Source organism: Netta rufina (assembly GCF_964035555.1).
Source record: "Netta rufina genome assembly, chromosome: W".
Lineage (NCBI taxonomy): Eukaryota > Metazoa > Chordata > Aves > Anseriformes > Anatidae > Netta > Netta rufina.
The window spans coordinates 3,866,843-3,887,555 of record NC_140139.1 but is presented as its reverse complement, the minus strand read 5'-3'; the positions used below and the strand labels follow the sequence as shown (position 1 = coordinate 3,887,555).

General features: G+C 44.2%; 1 protein-coding gene across 5 annotated transcripts in view; it reads right to left on the bottom strand.

Annotated features, from left to right (window-relative positions):
• Nucleotides 1-20,713, bottom strand: part of LOC311220826 (ubiquitin-associated protein 2-like) — a 114,500-nt gene that overhangs the window by 79,925 nt on the left and 13,862 nt on the right. For all 5 annotated transcript variants that reach the window (XM_084304455.1, XM_084304456.1, XM_084304452.1 and 2 more), the window contains exons 2-4: nt 17,111-17,250; nt 13,339-13,416; nt 11,640-11,750 (exon numbers count right to left, since the gene is read on the bottom strand). In XM_084304455.1, the coding sequence (XP_084160581.1) occupies nt 11,640-11,750; nt 13,339-13,416; nt 17,111-17,209 (288 nt within the window). In that variant the 5' untranslated portion in view covers nt 17,210-17,250. The remainder of the gene's footprint in view (nt 1-11,639; nt 11,751-13,338; nt 13,417-17,110; nt 17,251-20,713) is intronic.

Sequence of the window (20,713 nt, the reverse complement as noted above, 5' to 3'; positions counted from 1 at the left end):
GACTCCACGCCTCAGGACTGCCTCCACCAAGAAAGACAGAAGGGTGATTGTTGTTGGAGAATCGATACTTAGGGGAACAGAGGGCCCTATTTGTCGGCCTGACCCTACCCGTAGGGAAGTCTGCTGTCTCCCTGGGGCCAGGGTCAGGGACGTTGCCAGGAAGCTTCCCAACCTGGTAAGCCCCTCTGACTATTACCCTCTTTTGATAGTCCAGGCGGGCAGTGACAACATCGAAGAGAGAAGCCTCAAGGCTATCAAAAGGGACTTTAGGGGACTGGGTCGGTTAGTGGATGGAGCGGGAGTGCAGGTGGTGTTTTCATCCATCCCTACGGTGGCAGGGAGGGGTTCAGAGAGGACACGGAAAGCCCACCTGTTAAACACGTGGCTCCGGGGCTGGTGCCAACGCAGAAATCTTGGGTTTTTTGATCATGGGGCACTTTACTCAGCACCTGGCCTGATGGCCGCAGACGGGTCCCTATCTTTTAGGGGAAAAAGGATCCTGGGCCAGGAGCTGGCAGGGCTCATTGAGAGGGCTTTAAACTAGGTAGGAAGGCGGATGGGGCTGAGGCTAGGATTGTTGGGGCTGAGCCAGGGGGAACAATGGCAAGGCCGGAGGATAAGGCAATGGCCCAGCTGAAGTGCATCTACACCAATGCACGCAACATGGGTAACAAACAGGAGGAGCTGGAAGCCATCGTGCAGCAGGCAGGCTACGACTTGGTTGCCATCACGGAGATGTGGTGGGACCAGTCTCATGACTGGAGTGCTGCAATGCCTGGCTATAAGCTCTTCAGAAGGGACAGGCAGCACAGAAGGGGTGGTGGTATGGCTCTCTATATTAGAGAATCTTTCGTTGTTGTGGAACTCGAGGCTGGGAATGACAAGGTCGAGTCCCTTTGGGTTAGGATCGGCAGGGACAACAAGGCTAGTGTCCTGGTCGGGGTCTGCTATAGACCGCCGAACCAGGATGAGGAGACGGATGAGGAGTTCTACAGGCAGCTGACAGAAGTTGCGAAATTGTCAGCTCTTGTACTCGTGGGGGACTTCAACTTCCCTGACATATCCTGGAAGCACAACACAGCCCAGAGAAAGCGGTCTAGGAGGTTTCTGGAGAGCGTGGAAGATAGCTTCCTGATGCAGCTGGTTAGTGAACCTACCAGGGGTGGCACCCCGCTAGACCTTCTCTTCACAAACAGAGAAGGACTGGTGGAGGATGTGATTGTTGGGAGCTGTCTTGGGCAGAGTGACCACGAAATGGTGGAGTTCTCTATTCTTGGCGAGGCCAGGAAGGGGACCAGTAAAACCGCTGTATCGGACTTCCGGAGGGCTGACTTTGAGCTGCTCAGGACACTAGTTGGTGGAGTCCCTTGGGAGGCGGTTCTGAAGGGCAGAGGGGTCCAGGAAGGCTGGGCGCTCTTCAAGAGGGAAATCTTAATGGCGCAGGAACGGTCTGTCCACATGTGCCCAAAGACGAGCTGGCGGGGAAGAAGACCAGCCTGGCTCAACAGAGAATTGTGGCTTGAGCTTAGGAGAAAAAAGAGGGTTTATAAGCTTTGGAAAAGTGGGCAGGCCACTAGGGAGGACTATAAGGATGTAGCGAGGCTGTGCAGGGACAAAATTAGGAAGGTCAAAGCTCATCTGGAGCTCAATCTGGCTACTGCCGTTAAAGATAACAAAAAGCGTTTCTATAAATACATCAACACAAAAAGAAGGACTAAGGAGAATCTCCATCCTTTACTGGATGCGGGGGGAAACTTAGTTACAAGAGATGAGGAAAAGGCGGAGGTGCTCAATGCCTTCTTTGCCTCAGTCTTTAGCGGCAATACCGGTTCTTCTCTGGATACTCAGTACCCTGAGCTGGTGGAAGGGGATGGGGAGCAGGATGTGGCCCTCACTATCCATGAAGAACTGGTTGGTGACCTACTACGGCACTTGGATGTGCACAAGTCGATGGGGCCGGATGGGATCCACCCAAGGGTACTGAGAGAACTGGCAGAGGAGCTGGCCAAGCCACTGTCCATCATTTATCAGCAGTCCTGGCTATTGGGGGAGGTCCCAGTTGACTGGCGGCTAGCAAATGTGACGCCCATCTACAAGAAGGGCCAGAGGGCAGACCTGGGAAACTACAGGCCTGTCAGTTTGACCTCAGTGCCAGGGAAGCTCATGGAGCAGATCCTCCTGAGAGTCATCACGCAGCACTTGCAGGGCAAGCAGGCGATCAGGCCCAGTCAGCATGGGTTTATGAAAGGCAGGTCCTGCTTGACGAACCTGATCTCCTTCTATGACAAAGTGATGCACTGGGTGGATGAGGGAAAGGCTGTGGATGTGGTCTACCTTGACTTCAGCAAGGCTTTTGACACCGTCTCCCACAGCATTCTCCTCAAGAAACTGGCTGCTCTTGGCTTGGACTGGCATATGCTTTGTTGGGTTAAAAACTAGCTGGATAGCTGGGCCCAAAGAGTTGTGGTGAATGGAGTCAAATCCAGATGGAGGCCAGTCAGTAGTGGCATTCCCCAGGGCTCAGTATTAGGGCCGGTCCTCTTTAATATCTTCATCGATGATCTGGACGAGGGGATCGAGTGCACCCTCAGTAAGTTTGCAGATGACACCAAGTTAGGTGCGTGTGTCGATCTGCTTGAGGGTAGGAAGGCTCTGCAGGAGGATCTGGATAGGCTGCACCGATGGGCTGAGGTCAACTGTATGAAGTTCAACAAGGCCAAGTGCCGGGTCCTGCACCTGGGGAGCAATAACCCCAAGCAGAGCTACAGGCTGGGAGATGAGTGGTTGGAAAGCTGCCAGGCAGAGAAGGACCTGGGAGTATTGGTTGATAGCTGAATATGAGCCAGCAGTGTGCTCAGGTGGCCAAGAAGGCCAACGGCATCCTGGCTTGTATCAGGAACAGTGTGACCAGCAGGGCTAGGGAGGTGATCGTCCCCCTGTACTCGGCTCTGGTGAGGCCGTACCTCGAGTACTGTGTTCAGTTTTGGGCCCCTCGCTACAAGAAGGACATCGAGGTGCTTGAGCGGGTGCAGAGAAGGGCGATGAAGCTGGTGAGGGGCCTGGAGAACAAGTCCTACGAGGAGCGGCTGAGGGAGCTGGGCTTGTTCAGCCTGGAGAAGAGGAGGCTCAGGGGCAACCTTATTGCTCTCTATAAGTACATTAAAGGAGGCTGTAGCGAGGTGGGGGTTGGTCTGTTCTCCCACGTGCCTGGTGACAGGACGAGGGGGAATGGGCTTAAGTTGAGCCAGGGGAGTTTTAGGTTAGATATTAGGAAGAACTTCTTTACTGAAAGGGTTGTGAGGCATTGGAACAGGCTGCCCAGGGAAGTGGTGGAGTCACCATCCCTGGAAGTCTTCAAAAGACGTTTAGATGTAGAGCTTAGGGATATGGTTTAGTGGGGACTGCTAGCGTTAGGTCAGAGGTTGGACTCGGTGATCTTGAGGGCTCTTCCAACCTAGAAATTCTGTGATACCTTGACTTCAGCAAGGCTTTTGACACTGTTTCCCACAGCATTCTGGGTACTCGTGGCTTGGACTGGCATATGCTTCGTTGGGTTAAAAACTAGCTGGATAGCTGTGCCCAAAGAGTTGTGGTGAATGGAGTCAAATCCAGTTGGATTTGAACACCACTAGTGGCATTCCCCAAGGCTCGGTACTGGGGCCAGTCCTCTTTAATATCTTTATTGATGATCTGGATGAGGGGATCGACTGCACCCTCAGTAAGTTAGAATCATAGAATATCCTGAGTTGGAAGGGTCCCTTAAGGATCATCAATTCCAACTCTTGACACCGCACAGGTCTACCCAAAAGTTCAGACCATGTGACTAAGTTGAACTTCTTTACTGATAGGGTTGTGAGGCATTGGAATGGGCTGCCCAGGGAAGTGGTGGAGTCACCATCCCTGGAGGTCTTTAAAAGACATTTAGATGTAGAGCTTAGGGATATGGACGAAGCGAAAGAGAGATGAGCAAGAGAGAGTCTCAGGGGTTTGGGCCCTTAGGTGTACGGTACCCCGAGCACAGTGAGGTGCTCGGCAGTACACCCCACCTCTCTCCTAATCCTAGGTGAAGGCGTGTGGTACCCTGTGGGTGGTAAAGTCCACAGCAGCACGTCAGGAAGAGCTGGGGATTAAGGGTTCCAAGAGTCAGCAGGGTGGGGTTGGAGACCCTGGGATTGTGCCTAAAAACAGTCCTTTGGAGAGAATGATAAGGATTTGGAAAAACAACCCAAAAACTAGGGAAAAAGATTTAAAATAAAAAGTTACATATTTTGTAATTGTCTGGCCTAAAAAGCCAATAAAAGAAACTTCAGTATTTTGGCCAAAATACAGGTCTGATGAAAATTCAGGCTTTGAATTTATATGTAAACAATAAGATTCCTTTTTCAGAGGAGGAATCAAGTTATGCTCTCTATAATCCTAATATTGCACCGGAGGCAGCAGCAGCTGCTCCAGGAAGGGAGACAATTGATGCTGTCCCTGTAGAAGAAGTGCACTCTAGGCTCTGATAAGAATTATAACAAGGTAGAGGAGATATTGATAATTTCACCTTCCCTGATGCTAATGGTACTAACACTAACCATGTATCCTCTTAGGTGAACTCCTCCGCTCCTTACCAGCAGAGAGGTAAGGAGTTTTAACTTAAACTTAAGGTGTTGTTTCTTAAAAGTCTTTAATTGAGGACCCTATAGAACTAGCAGAGAAGTCAAATCTGTTTCTGAGGCCTAATATGTATTCCAGGGGGAGGGGGGAATGTCAATCTTGAGTATGTTATTCACTGGAGAAAAATGTTTAGGAGGGGAATGGAAGGCAGGCAAAGCTGCCTGTGATGCAGCCTAAATCCTAGCAGGGACAGGCTTTGAGAAGATGTGTCCATGCTAGCCACTTCAAAAATAGGTATCCTAAACAGGAGTATCTGGAACAGGAGGAGGACGGGAGATTGCTGTTATAAATTCAGAATAGGCGGGGGAGCTGCTGTCAGCCTGTAGTGCTTCGTTTCCACTGGTCTTTCACAGTCACTCTCTCCCCTGCTCTGGCGTGGGGCCCCTCTTGTGGAATGCCAACTTTCCCGGGCTGGTCCTGTGTGGATTTCTCCACAGGCAGTGAAAAATGGGCTCTTTGGGAGCTGCTCCAGGTGTTAGTCTGTGCCACAGGGCCTATATGTCAGGAGGGTGTTGGTCTGGCTTGGGACCCCCTGGGGTCCACCCCCTGCCCCCGATCACCTACTCCTGCATGGGCTCCTCTCTACAAGCTGCAGCATGGAAATTGCTCCACTGTGGTACACCATGGGCTGCTGGGGGGGGGTCTGCCTTCCCCACCAGGGGCCTCTCTGTGGGCCATAGAGGGGCTTTGGCTCCAGCACCTGGAGCACCTCCTCCCCCTCCTTCTGCACTGACCTTGGTATCTGCAGGAAGGTTTCTCACTCACTCTCCCAGCTGCTGTTGTGCAGCAGTTTTCCTTTTCTTGGATGCGCTCTCACAGAGGCACAAACTGCATTGCTCATTGCTTGGCTCTGAGCAGCAGTGGGCCCTTTTGGAGCCAGCTGAAACTGGCCCTTATCTAACCTGGGGCAGCTGCTGGATTCTTCTCAAAGGGGCTACCACTGCAGCCCCCCCACTACCAGAACCTTGCCATCAAACCCAATACACTGAGGCAGCTACGTCATTATTGGCCTGTAAAGCATCAGGGCTTAAATTAACTAATGAAACCCTAAATGTGATGGGGGTAGAAGGGACTGGGAAAACAGTGCCACTTTTTGAGGACACCAAGCTGAGACTAGGGATAGAATGATCACTGGGCAATAATTGCATGCACCCGAGGCAGGGACTAACTTGTTGGGAAAGGATTTACTATTTGAATGCCCATTTTCATTATTAAAGAATTAGTCTGGAATAAGTGTTATTAATGGGGTACTCTCAGGCCCTGGGAGCAAAGATATATTTGCCTTTGAGTGGAAAGACCCTGAAATGGGGTGGAAGCAGCAATGCAGATGGACAATTTCACCTCAGGGCTTTACAGGACCACCAATTTATTTAGGGACATTCTAGAAGAAATTTTGGAGTAATTCCAACCTCCAAAGGAGGTGTTACTGTTACAAATATGTGGAGGATCTTTTATTGTCAGGACAGGAGAAAACAGTCATAAAAGAAGCCACTAACAAGCTATTCAACTTTCTGGGAAAACAGGTCTTGAAAGGACTGGAAAATAAATCACAATACATAGAAAGAGAAGTCAAGTACTTAGGGCATGTATTGTCCGATGGGGAATGAAGAATAAATCCAGAGAAGATTGAGGGAATTATTGAGCTACCCCTACCCGAAACTAATAAGAACTAAAGAGTTTTAAAAGAAAGAGGTTAAGGAATCAGGAGTCACGAAGTCTGAACTAAAATAGATACTCCCTGAGGGGAGAAAAATGCTGAATAAAGTGCTAATGAGTCAAGTATTATCTAATACATCAAGTGGATCATTGGGAATTCAAGCAATATGTGACACTGTTCTATGGAAATATGTATGTATAGGAATATATACATACACACACACTGGCTGAACACGTATGCAGCAGTTGTGTAGTATGTCAAAAGGTAAATAGGAAAATTATCCAGTCAGCCTAAAGGGGGGGGGGGGGGCGAGAACCAGGAATTCAACGTTTCCAAAACGTACAGGTAGATTTTACAGAGCTCCTTAGAGTAGGTAGATGTAAATACTTATTAGTCTTTGTCAATCATTTGTCAGGGTGGGTGGAAGCTTTCCCTTCAGTATCTTTCAGTATCTGCAACTGTGAACATAGTAACTAAAGTAATTCTAGAACAAATAACTCCCAGATATGCAATTGTTGAAAATATTGACTCTGATCAAGGAAATCACTTTATGCCAGAAACATTGCAAAGGCTAATGTGGACTCTAGGAATGAAGTGGAAATTTCACACTCCTTGGCATCCTTCCTCTTCTGGAAGGGTGGAGCAGATCAGACAGTAAAGAAGCAATTGACTAAGTTCTGGAAACTCAGCTTCCCCAAACAAAGTGCTTACCTTTGGCACTTCTCCGAATTCAAACTGCACCAAGAAAAGATGTGGGAGTTTCACCATATGAAATATTCTTTGGATTGCTGCACATGGACAAAGGGAATGGATTACCTCAAATTGAGACAAAAGATGCTTTTCTTAAGAACTATATACTCGGGCTGTCATCCTCTTTGTCATTTCTCAGGACCTGTGGACTGTTAGCTCAAACCGCACCCTTGGAAGCCCTGATCGATCCATTCCAAGCAGGAAGTTGGGATCTGATGCAAACATGGAGAGAATTGAAACTGCAACCTGAGTGGGACAGACTGTTTCAAGTGCTCCTGACTACTGAGACAACAGTAAGAACAGCTGAGAGAGGGTGGACTCATTCCTGGGTAAAAGCATCAGTTAACCCTGATACCTGAGAGACTGCCTTAACAAAGACTTTTGAGATTAAAACTCTTAAAACTATCTATTGTAAACCTTTACCTTTTCCTTAGAAGAACTCTTAACGAATTAATGAGTAAAAGGGATTGAATTACACAGAATGGGAGTGTTTCCAGGGAACACTCCCTGTAAGTGGGAGAAGGCAGGGTATTTAATCCCCGCCAGAAGAATCCTTATTAGTTTGTGTACTAACACTGTACAAGGTACAAACTGTACAAGGTACAAACTGTACAAGGTACAAACTGTACAAGGTACAAACTGTACAAGGTACAAACTGTACAAGGTACAAACTGTACAAGGTACAAACTGTACAAGGTACAAACTGTACAAGGTACAAACTGTACAAGGTACAAACTGTACAAGGTACAAACTGTACAAGGTACAAACGTCTCAGCTTTAATATAAAAATCCAACCCCAAAATAAATTCAGGGATAATATCAGTTCCACATGAATATCTGTAGGAGTTGAAAACAAAATGCCTAAAACACTTGCTAAGTATAGCACAGCAACTCATTATGCAATTGCATGGTTAGTCTATTGAGCCATAGTTGCAAAGCAAAGAAAGGTATTATTTGTGAACCATTAAGATGGGAGATGCTTTTAATGTCTCCACCTCTAGGAGCTTATAGTCTGGATAAGGTATTCAAGCAGGAAAATTGCATATGCAGATAAGGTGCCGTCAAGCGCAAAGCACTAGATTGTACTGGGTCTGGCTAGGATGTTAACTTTCCCTGCAGCAGCCCATACAGTGCTGTGCTCTGCACTTGTAGCTAGAACAGCAGTGGTATCACACCAGGGTTGTGTCTGCTGCTGAACAGTGCTGGCACAGCATCAGGACTCTCTCTAACCCTCCTAGGGGGTGGGCAAAAAAGTGAGAAAAGAAACATCACCAGGGCAGCTGACCTAAACCAACCAAAGGGATATTCCATACCATGTGGTGTCACACTCAGCAATAAAATGTGGAAACCGGAAGAAGGGAGGGTTCTCATTGTGAAAACATCGGTCCTCCTCCCAAACACTGGCTACATGCATTAGAGCCCTGTCTCAAGGACATGGTCAAGCATTGTTCATTTGTGGGAAGTACAGAGTAATTTCTTTTCTCTGCACTTCCACACAGCCTTTGTTGTTTTTTTCCCCCCCTTCCCCTTTTTTTCCCTTTAGTTAAAATTGTTTGGTTAATAATAATCTTTCCTTAACTGTCTTTTTTTTTCCCCCCTTTAATTAAATTATCCTTATTTCAACCTGTGAGTTCTTTACTTTACTTCTTCTCTTCCTCATCTAAGGAGGGGGAGTGAGAGCACGGTTGTGGTGTTTAGCTGCCTAGCACAGTAAAACCACCACATAGATAGAGCCCATGGCTTCACAACAGGCAACTACATGAAAAGAAGGTTGACTATCAGTAATTTGGGTCCTGTGATCTCTTAATTCACACAACAGCAGCTCAGAAACCCTCTCAAGGTAGGCAGTGACCAGCTAATCCCATCTGCCTAGAATAAAAAAGAAAAAACTAACACTACCAAACAAGCAGATGGCAAATCAGCTTGCAAGTATAAAGTCAATGTTTTAGTGTCTTGTTTGAGAGATTAAGTACTAAAAGAATGGTTACTCATTTTTTGTAGCGGTATAGGTTAGAAAGAAGCTGAAGTCACTTTTCAATTTCATATCTGGTATTGAAGACTACACTACCATAGGACAACAGGTAAAGCACAGATGGTGCTGATTAGAAGTGCAAAACTACTTGTTTGAGCAATGCCATGTTACTTGTTTAACTGAAAGCTTGGTCTCCTCCAGTAACTATCACATGACTTCATGTCACAGCCTGTGTAACTGCATTGCACACTAAGACCCTCCAGGAGTTTGAGATACTTTAAAGGAGAATAAATAACTGCACTGACAACTTAAGAACCAAATCTAGATGGTTCAGAATGCACTACATTGCTAATGGGTATGGTGCCAAGTGATCTTCAATTGTTTTAAGAAATCTCCAAAAATGGATGATTCTATAAATCTTAAATAAAATACTATAGTAACACTTTATACAACCTAAGTATCAGTAAAAAGAACTATGAAAGCATCAGATCCATGCTTTATCATAAGTAAGATTTTCAGACAACCACAAGGATTTCAGGATTTGTGAAGTTTATTATTATTCATATAGGGAAAAAAAATCAATATAATTTGGAAGAACACTGAGAAGCTGGGTATAGCACTATCTCTGGGCACAGGTATGCGTCATAGACCAAAGCTGCCTGCCTTTGTAAACTACAATTTCAGCTGAGGATGCTGAATTACCATTGTGGACTTGACCCTTGAAAATATGTAACAGAAGCCTTCTTGCTGCCCTGATCTTGGGGTGCAGGGGGAAAAGGAATCTGAAGTGTTCCCCCTTTAAACTACCTTCCAAAGTTTTAGAAATTAAAATATGGTTGGGCATAAAATGGCTCTTACTCCTGTAGCAAGCTAAACAAACACAAGTCTTAGGCAAAGAAGCATGCCCTTCTCTACTCTCCTCCAAAGCCTGACTGTCACAACAGTTGCAACTGAAAAATCTTCATAAAGAGAGTACAAAGCCTTAAGGATCACAGCCTTAAAAAAAAAAAAAAAAAAAAAGCTGGCAGAGTACTAAATAGATTATAGACAGACTCCATAGCTATCACTCCCTGCTCTAATTCCTCAAATTGGATAGATACATATTCTTCCAAATGAGGTATAAAAAACATGTAGTGCATCAAAGCCAAGTGAAGCTAGAAACAGATTAAGGAATCTGCATTCAGAACAAGTATTACCTCTGCTTCCAACTTTATACCAAATCCATGGTAAAGCTCTTTTGAAGGAAAATGGCCTCACAACAAACCCCTGAAGTTGGAGGGTCCACACTTCCATAAGCAATGTGCCTTCACACACTGATGTAGACCCTTCTAATTTTTTCCTCCTCCCTTGTCCAGCCCTTCACGTTCTCTGTATTTGAGTTGCATTTTCTATAGTGAGAACAATGGGTTCAGAGGGACTTGCCAACATAACAGAACATGGATGTGTTGCCTCTTATTGACAGATGAGTTCAGAAAGTTTCTTCCATGTCATGATCAATTATAACAGTCTGCTAAGGTAAGAAAGCATTTGACATTCTTCAACCAGAAAACTATTCTGAACTAGAAAATGACAAGTACAAGACAACACAAAAATGGATAGCACATCACCAAGATACATTTAATCAAGGTGAAATGCTCTCTTCTCCTACCAACTTACCCACACACTCAGCATTACATACTTTTATGCTTGAGATGATCAACTCTTACAAATAAAAAATGGAATAAAAATAAAAGTCCCCTTGGTTAGAATTATATGTGGCCTAGATTTGGGACACGGGGGTTCGTTTCCTCATTAACACTAAGCAACAGAACACATCCTGATAAATCACAGGAAGCACTACTGAACATTTGACAGTAAAGTAACCAAGTCCGTGTTTCTTTCTCAATTTATATGAGAGAGAATCTAGTTGACTGTCTCAGATAAGCTGTTAGAAGCCCCTCCAGCAAAAACTTCAACCACAATTTCTTGAAAACTCTTGGGATAAAAACAAAACACATGCTATGCTAACACTGTTCCTATATACACAGTTCAGTTTTCTCTTTCAGTTTCTCTGTGAAGTAAGGCTAATGAGCAACAGTGGGAAAAAAAAAGCAACTACTTTCTGTATTCTCTTCTGCCACTATTAGTTTTCAATGCATCTTTCAGATATGGAACACTCCTCCAAACCTCAATACTCGCAATGCATACCTACAAAAGTCATGTGACTTCAAGTATCTGCCTCCCTTTTTAGGTTTACAAATATTTCCCTTTGTGGCACACAGTATCACCTCAGGTCTCATGACTGTGGCACTACAGAGTAACTACAAACAGGTCAGCAGAACACAGGACAGTGCCCCACTGAGCTCTGCTGCAGAGAAAATAGTAGCACATATATAAAAGATGGAGAACTCTGCAGAAGATCAGCAGAACACCCGCAACATTTTCAAGTTTCAGCCTTTATGCACAAGATAGAGAAGCCGCCCTGATCTCCATTTCCTCCAGAGGAATTTCAGTGGAGACATGGAAAATCAAATTCTTAAATATGACTTTCCCAATTATTTTCTCAAAGTAAATTGCTACAACAAGAAATAAGAGCAGTTTAATAGAGAAGGAAAACCTTACCGTGTCTGAACTTCCTTCCAGCAATATGTTGATAGCTCTGTTCACATCCCCATTACAGTCATGTAATGCCACTATGCACTCATCCTGGTTTTTCCCCGTCACTTCCATAAGCTGGCAATAAAAGTCACACATTAAAATATCCAAAGTATCATCATAAAGTAAGAGTTAATACCACCACAGATTCTAAGCAAGTATGCAGCTGTGTCAGAGCAATCTAAAATCCTAAATAAAGGTATCTACACTTCACAGATCTGCTTAGTGTTCAGGTAAGAGGCAGGATGAAACAAGTTTAAATAGTAATCAAGAAAGCACTCTCTTGTACTTTTTCCCTTCATGCTTGCAAGTTTGTTTACAAGCAAATGCTGTCACCCCATAGATACCTGTGTATGAGGGTAAAGACACCAGAAATCAGGACAGCTCCATTATCTCCCCCTTTATCTCACTGTGTGAGTACAGCCATAAACCATGGTGGAGAACAAATCCACCTCAAAAAACATCCAGACTGAGAAAAAGGTTAACTTTTCCAGTCAGCTCAGCTCCTTCAATCCGTTGTAGCATAAGACCACACAAACAGGCTACGCGATGACTGCTTAAGGAGAGCTGGTACTGAGCTATGCTTTGTGGGCCTGCAGTACACAACCTGAGGAGTAGGGAATGGATATAAACAGCTTGTCAGGGGGCATACAGTACCCCCACACAGAAAAAAAAAAAAAAAAAAAACACAAGCTAGAAATATATATGCACATATGAAATATTGTACATTTCCTAAGCAGAATTTAACTCTTATTATTCCAATCAGCAGAGCTACAGGCACTACTGATCAAAGTCCCTTTACTTCAGAGCATACAGGACTTCACTTTAGTACTGCAACAAAACAAGTTTATAAACAAGAATAAAAAGCAGTTAACAGTGACTGAGAAGTTTTTAAAAAGGGAAGGAAATTGAGAAATCTGCATCAATGCATTCACAATAGCTCTCTTCTCTGAGTGCATTCCTACGTTCTACATGAGTTGTGACATGTTCATTAAGATAAAAACACCAATACTCTGAGCAGAACAGGTAGCTGAATCCTCAGTACTGCTTGAATTAACAATCTCAGCTCTAACAGCATAACAGAAGCCTAAATATATATATATCCAAAGCTCAGCATGGTAGAAGAAATGGTGTTAGGTTTTGTTTGCAGTGTAATTCCACCATTTTCACATACAGATTTGGGAGGTCAGATTAAAAAAAAACTACATAACACACCACTTCAATTCACCTTTAAGCTTTGATTAGATTTTTACTTTTCCTGAAAAACAGCTGTTTTAGCAAACTCAGTTTACACAGGTGACAAATTTTTCCCCTGTGCATGTACATGCAGGCAAGCTGAATGCACTCTTTAGAATAAAGATCATTAGGACCATACTAGAAATACGGAGTCTGCAAGAGACATCAGCACAGATGAATTTTGGATGAACGGCTCATCTACAAAGGATAATACACCAGTATGACTACACAGCCAGAGCTACATTACCATACAACGTCTTATAAACAGAATTTTAGTAGTGCAATAAGAGCACCTTTTCCTAGTTAAACTTATGTAATTCCAAAAAACATTTCATCTAAATTATAAACAGCTACTCTAACTCCAAAATGTAAGCCAGCCTAGAGACACCTTAGTGCAGGGTGTAAGAAGTCTGTGCTGTAAGGAACATACTTGTTTCACTTTATCTTCAAAGTCTGCGTCGTTCTTATCATAGATCATCTGAGCAAGGCGAATCTGTTCTGCTGTTGCCTGAAAAAAAGGCAAAAATCCAATGAAGTTCACTGAAAGTAACAATATCCTTTTAAAAAGTATCGCCTAGTATCACTATCTTCTCCACCTTTTCTCAAAGAGAACGCAACAAACACTGAGGTGCTACAAGGAAGGGATTAACATTTGCTCTTCTACATTCATTTTACATTAAAAAGAAGTTTACTAGAACAGAAGCAATTTCAACACTTGGTTTTGATGCTTAAACCACAGTTATGGACCATTACATAGATAACTACGTAATAAAATTAAATTTACTATGGAAGCCTATATTTTGATATTTTACTCCTACTTTTATTTAGCAACTATCACTCCAAAGTTAGTTTTATCATAAAAAGCACATTTTCCTAAATTAACCCCATCTGCGATGATGCCCACTCACATCACTTTCCATGACTCCCCCAAGAATGTGACCATAGATTTATAAGCATTCAAAGAAGACAGGGTTGCACCTCAAGACTCTGCCTATGAATAGCTGCACTAACACTCATCTCTGAAAATTAGTAAAGGATCTTGCTATTTATATTTGCATAGTGGGTTTACATGACAAGGTTTTGGTAGCAGGAGTCCATAGGGGTGGCTTCTGTGAGAAGAAGCTGCCCCATGTCAGGTAAGGGCCCCACTGCTGACCAAAGCCGAGCCAGTAAGTGATGTTTTTGAGCCTCTGAGAGCAGATTTAGGAAAGAGGGAAAAAAAAAAAGAAAAAAAAAAAAAAAAAAAACTCTGCTACACAGCAACTGGGAGAGTGAGAGAGGAGTGAGAAACAGCCTTGCAAGCACTAAGGTCAGTGAAGAAGTAGGGGGAGGAGGTACTCCAGGTACCAGAGCAGAAGTCCCCTGTAGCCTGTGGTGAGGACCATAGTGAAGCAGGATGCCCCCCTGCAGCCCATGGAGTACCACGGTGGAGAGCAGGGTTCCACGCTGCAGCCCGTGGAGAGAAGCCCACACAGGAGCAGGTAACCTGGCAGGAGCTGCTGCCCGTGGGGGAGCCAGGTTGGAGCAGTGAGGGATGGACCCTGTGGTACGGACCCATATCTGGAGCAGTTCTGGAAGAGCTGCTGCCTGTGGGAACCCCATGCCGGATCAGTTCATCAAGGACTGCATCCCGTGGGTGGGATCCCACAGCACAGGGGACGAGAGTGACCGAGAAGGAGTGGCAGAGAAGAAGTGCTATAGACTGACCACAACCCCCATTCCCCCATGCCCAGGGGAAGGAGGTGAAAGAGGTCAGATGGGGGGAAGGCATTTTTGGTTTCTTTCCTCTGATTCTCACTTCTCTAGCTTGTTAGTAATAGGCAATTAATCTTATTATCTCCCTACTCTGAGTCTTTTTTGCCTATCATGATAGTTGTTGAGCGATCTCCCCATCCTTATCTCAACCCTTGAGCCCTTTTCATCGTATTTTCTCCCCCTTCCCCTTTGAAGAGAGGGAGGCAAGAGTGCAGCCATGGAGGAACACAGATGCCCACCCAAGTAAAACCACCACAATTCAATGTCTATGTAACATTTCTGGACCACAAAGCCACACTTGCAGCTTCTCTAGTTGTCAGACTAAAAAGGATGGATGCAGTAAAACAAATCCTAATATGTTATGGTTGCCCCACACAGAAAGCAACTCAACACCCACTAACGTCTCAGCAGATACAGCTACTCTTCAAAACATGGCATTTTTAGTCTACTTGAACTGGATTCCCATGAAAATGCCGAAGATAACTGTATGTTACATGATCCTGAACCTAATTTGATTTCTGCTCAAATAGTAAAGATGTCTGTCTCTTGCTGGAGAAGGCTGATATTGAAGAGCTAAGACCCAAAATGAGTGTTCATGTGCTGCAAAATATTTCATTAAGAAAGAGACCGCTTCATCCACTGAAATTCTTAAGTAAAAGGATTCATCCCGGGCAGCTGACTGAACCTCACCTTCCAGAGTATCACTTCAGAGAATACCAACGCGTTCTGAGCCTCAGGAGTTTGATTCAGCCCCACCCTGCTTTGCTGTTGGAGTTTACCACAAATACAAGCTCTGGAGAAGATCGCTAAGTGCAAATGCTGAGAAGAATCTAAAAGTTACTCCTCAGCAAATAAGCAGCTGATGGTGTATGGTGGAGTTACTGCAGCTGTCCCAGATCCTTGAGGGAAGTGACATTTGCCACGCTGAGAGGCAATGTTCGAAGACAATTAGTGTTCGTAACAGAGTTAAGCACACCTTGCTATTTTACATTTCCCAAGTACCATACTGACAGCTTCCTACATCAGCTGGTAACACAGAGAGACTACCCTGGAGTTCCCAGCCCCAAGCCCTATGCTACCCAGAGCACTATACCACCACAGCAGCCTCCCAGCCCTGCACAAAGAATCCCTTGCTTGGTGTCCACTACGAGCTCAGAGAACAGAGGAAAATGTCCACCACATTCAGAACTCATGCCTTACTGCATCCTTTTGCTCAGTCTCCTCAGGCCCACTGTAATTTTTAAACTCAAGACATTTCCTTTACAGATATCCAGAGAAGAAAAATTTAGACAATGCAATTTCCGTACAGACATGACCACATATTTGACCAGAAACAGGAAGTCATTAAGATTCATTTGTTAATGACTTTTTTTTTTTGAAGTCCACATTAGACAGAAATGCACCAATTTTATAATATGAAGTGTCTGACAGTACCTTCAATTTTCCTGTGTAAGCAGAGAGCTTGGAAATTCACTAATGTTTATGCCAGTGGACTACACTCATACAAAACTAAAGACCCAAAAGAAAAACAAAGATGTTTTTATTACACAAACACCAAATCATTGTCACAAGAAGTTGTCCCACCCCAGCAACTGGTTGTTCTTTGTTTAAGACACTATCTTCATAATACTTTATTAACCTATAAAATAGTATAAAACATTACTCAACCTTACAAGACACATGATCTTTGCAGTGTTAGGGAAGGTTATTCTCAATTAACTTTGAACTCCCAAAAAAAAGAGAAATGTGCAAAACACAAAGCTAAGTGAAAGTAATAGGCCCAGATCTGATAATAAAATGGTGTACTTATTATCCATACACAATGGAAAATATCTGCAGTGTAATTTCTTACTGAAGGGAACTGAGAGAACTGGCGGAAGAACTCGCCAACCCAGATAAGTACACAACTTAACTACTCTGCTGCTGAAAAAAATCAAGACAATGAGCTAGTCTCAGATACTCAAAAATACTTTTTAATCCACTGATGATTTTCACTTCGCTTTCTGTGAAGACATTGCAAGCAATTCTGTGACTTGCAGATAGATTGAATCATGCTGTAGAACACAGAATGTATCTAATAAAGTTTCTCCCACGCACCCAAACACCTGTATCAACCAGATATCTTCTAGCGTCATGAGACTAGCATACAGAGGAGAAAAATCTGAGGACACCAAGGTCACAGAACAAAAATCCTGACACAAGCATAGGCACAGAATTCCTCACTGATGGGAAATATTGCTGAAAAACAATGCTCATGTAGAGACAAATACAGGAACAAATTAAGGCTGCGGTAGATTACTAAGCAATTGAAGTGAAATTTCAAATATACTCTTCCAAATAAGTCTTTAATTTTTCCATCTTTTCTTAGTTTTTACTGACTTGTAATGATATGCACTTCTTCCACATGCTTGCTTTGAATTCAAAGATCATTATACAGTGGCACGTACCTGTACTACTTGTTTCTGTTGTTGTATTGGCTGTGTGGTTGAAATTTGCGTTTTGTCCCGAGTGCCCCGGGGACGTTCACTGCCCACCGAAGTCATCATATACAGTATATACAAAACAATGTATGTACAAAATAGAAAATCTGAAAGAAAAAAAGCATGAGTTAAGATATGGCTCTGATTGAATACCCAGATAACATAAATGCAGTAGCTTCAGCTTACTTGCCTTTACCAGAAACTCTTGTAAAGGCAAGATTCCTGAGGAAGCAGCTTAAAAATCCTATTATTAGATTTATCACAGTCTTTACAGTAAGAAGAGGGAATAGAGTAGATAAACATTCTTACGAGTTGACAATGGTCTGTCTAGATTTGTACTTGCAGACTACATCTCCCAGATTTTTCCAGGTCTTTAACGTAGACTTTATCTGCTACTCTGCTGGGATTCCAGCTCCAGCTATAGGACTCCTTTAATTTCTATGCTCTCTCCTGTCCTGTTTTGATGACTAGAATTTCACCACACTGGTACCCACTCAGAACACTAATGTAAACATCATATTCACAAACCAGACTGTTTGTCTCTTCCCTATCATTATATGTGTAGGAGAGATTTAAGGAGGTCATTGCCAACACCCACTCAACTCCTCATCCCTCATTTGCAAGAGAAATGCTGATCCTTGCCTTTAAATCCAGGCTCTGTAGACAGGGTTTGTGTTTTCTGTTCTCCCTCATACTAACAGAAGCCATTTACCAAACTACCTATTACTCTGCTTTAAACATACTTTTGTTGTAGGCGTTCATAAAAGAAAAACCCAACCTCCCTACACACACACCACTGCTATCTTGTCTGTGACAGTCAGTTTTCATTTCAATTTATCCTCCATCACTAAAAACACTTGGAGAAAAAGCAATTTCTTATTCCCCCATGTTTCTGTGGCACCTAACACAAAACTACCTGATGAATATATAGCTTTTAGCAGCTCTGATAACTGAAAACAGATCTCAGAACAGTCACAGTCAACTGCCAAGTTTCTGTCCCCATGACACTGGGAAGTAAAACTGCAAATTTATGGAACCAAAGACAAAGACACACAAAGCTGCAAAGTCTTTTTTACTGCAACCCCAGCGCACAACCTAGCATAGCAAATTGCTCTGGCACAAGTTTGGTATTGCTGAGCTCAGGGCACGATAATGCTCAAATGAAAACTGAGCAAACCACTGTGATTACAGACAAGGATGTGTTCAGTACCAAACCAGTCACTAGCCTTCAAAAGCGGTGTGTATCCGAAACCTAAGTTGCAACAAGCTGCCACTGTTCAAACACTGATCCCCAGTGCTTAGGAACCTTACCTAGATATCAAAAAGACAATTAACCCTGTTATGATCTTCAGTTTAGAAATATATTTTTGTTGGCCAAAATTAAAAAAAAAAAAAAAAAGCATCTTGTTCAATGTGATAGTTAAACTGTTCGACAGAACCTGAGGAAAAATGTATTTCCATGAACTTTTCCATATTTAAGAAGAAAAGGCTTGCCTTTACCAGGAACCAACCGTAGTATGATCTGAACAGGAACACAGTGTTTCTCCAGTTTCATGAATACCTTCACCAAAGCCAAGCTGTTTCACAGTCCCTTTGGGTGGTCTAACTTGGGTGTCTGCAAAAGGCCTGAACAAACAGGCCTTGGGATCACCACATTTTGACAGCCAGACACAGTCAAAGAGGTGATTAAGGAGGCATTGGGGAGGCAAGGACAATCCCCCAGACAAGGGCTGTATATATTGAAACAAGACACTGGAACTCATGATAAGGAAGCAGCAGATGGACAGAGAAACAAATGTAAGGACTATAAATCTCGAAACTGGACATTGGAATTCATGATAAAGATACAACAAACAGAAGAATTAGAAACAACCAGCTCTTGCAGTTAGGAAACATGCCGACTCAGCAGATTCCTGACCAAAGGTGAAAAGTACACTGTGAGAAAGACTCGGGGTCTTCCTTCCAAAGGCCACTGCCCATGTCCTGAAGACCCCTGCCCACAATTCTTGGGAGGCTCTACGCAGGCGCAAGGTGCCAAAAGGCTAATTAGCATGAGAAGCGAGGGAAGGCGGGGATAGGTGATGAACATGTATGGGCACTTATAGAATATTGATAGATTGATTGTATAAGTTCAAGACTGCTTTCCGCTTTGGGTATGCACGATAGGTGGAGAGATCCCCCCCGTACATCCAGCGCTGCAATAAAGAATATACCACTTAAGGAGATTTCAGCTTCGATCTTTGAGGTAACTCAAACTCCTGACAAAGTGTTTGACAGAAAGCAAAATATTAAGTAGCTGTGGACACACTCTGAACAAGTTCAACACTTATCTCAGGCTCTCTGCTCATGGCTGTCCACTGATACTTTAAACATGTTCACAGAATTGTCTAGGTTAGAAGAAACCTCCAAGATCACCTAGTCCAACCTCTGACCTAACACCAACAAGTCCTCCACTAAACCATATCACTAAGCTCTACATCTAAACGTCTTTTAAAGACCTCCAGGGATGGTGACTCCACCACTTCCCTGGGCAGCCCATTCCAATGCCTCACAACCCTATCAGTAAAGAAGTTCTTCCTAATATCTAACCTAAAACTCCCCTGGTGCAACTTTAGCCCATTCCCCCTCGTCCTGTCACCAGGCACGTGGGAGAGTAGACCAACCCCCACCTCACTACAGCCTCCTTTAATGTACTTATAGAGAGCGATAAGGTTGCCCCTGAGCCTCCTCTTCTCCAGACTAAACAACCCCAGCTCCCTCAGCCACTCCTCATAAGACTTGTTCTCCAGACCCCTCACCAGCTTTGTTGCCCTTCTCTGGATTCACTCGAGCACCTCGATGTCCTTCTTGTAGCGAGGGGCCCAAAACTGAACACAGTACTCGAGGTGCGGCCTCACCAGAGCCGAGTACAGGGGGCCAATCACTTCCCTAGCCCTGCTGGCCACACTGCTTCTTATGCAAGCCAGGATGCTGTTGGCCTTCTTGGCCACCTGAGCACACTGCTGGCTCATTCAGCCGACTATCCACCAATACTCCCAGGTCCTTCTCTGCCTGGCAGCTTTCCAACCATTCCTCTCCCAGCCTGTAGTTCTGCTTGGGCTTATTGTGCCCCAGGTGCAGGACCCGGCACTTGGCCTTGTTGAACTTCATGCAGTTGACCTCAGCCCATCAGTGCAGCCTATCCAGATCCTCCTGCAGAGCCTTCCTACCCTCAAGCAGATCGACACACGCACCTAACTTGGTGTCATCTGCAAACTTACTGAGGGTGCACTCGATCCCCTCGTCCAGATCATCGATGAAGATATTAAAGAGGACCGGCCCTAATACTGAGCCCTGGGGAACGCCACTACTGACTGGCCTCCATCTGGATTTGACTCCATTCACCACAACTCTTTGGGCCCAGCTATCCAGCTAGTTTTTAACCCAACAAAGCATATGCCAGTCCAAGCCAAGAGCAGCCAGTTTCTTGAGGAGAATGCTGTGGGAGACGGTGTCAAAAGCCTTGCTGAAGTCAAGGTAGACCACATCCACAGCCTTTCCCTCATCCACCCAGTGCGTCACTTTGTCATA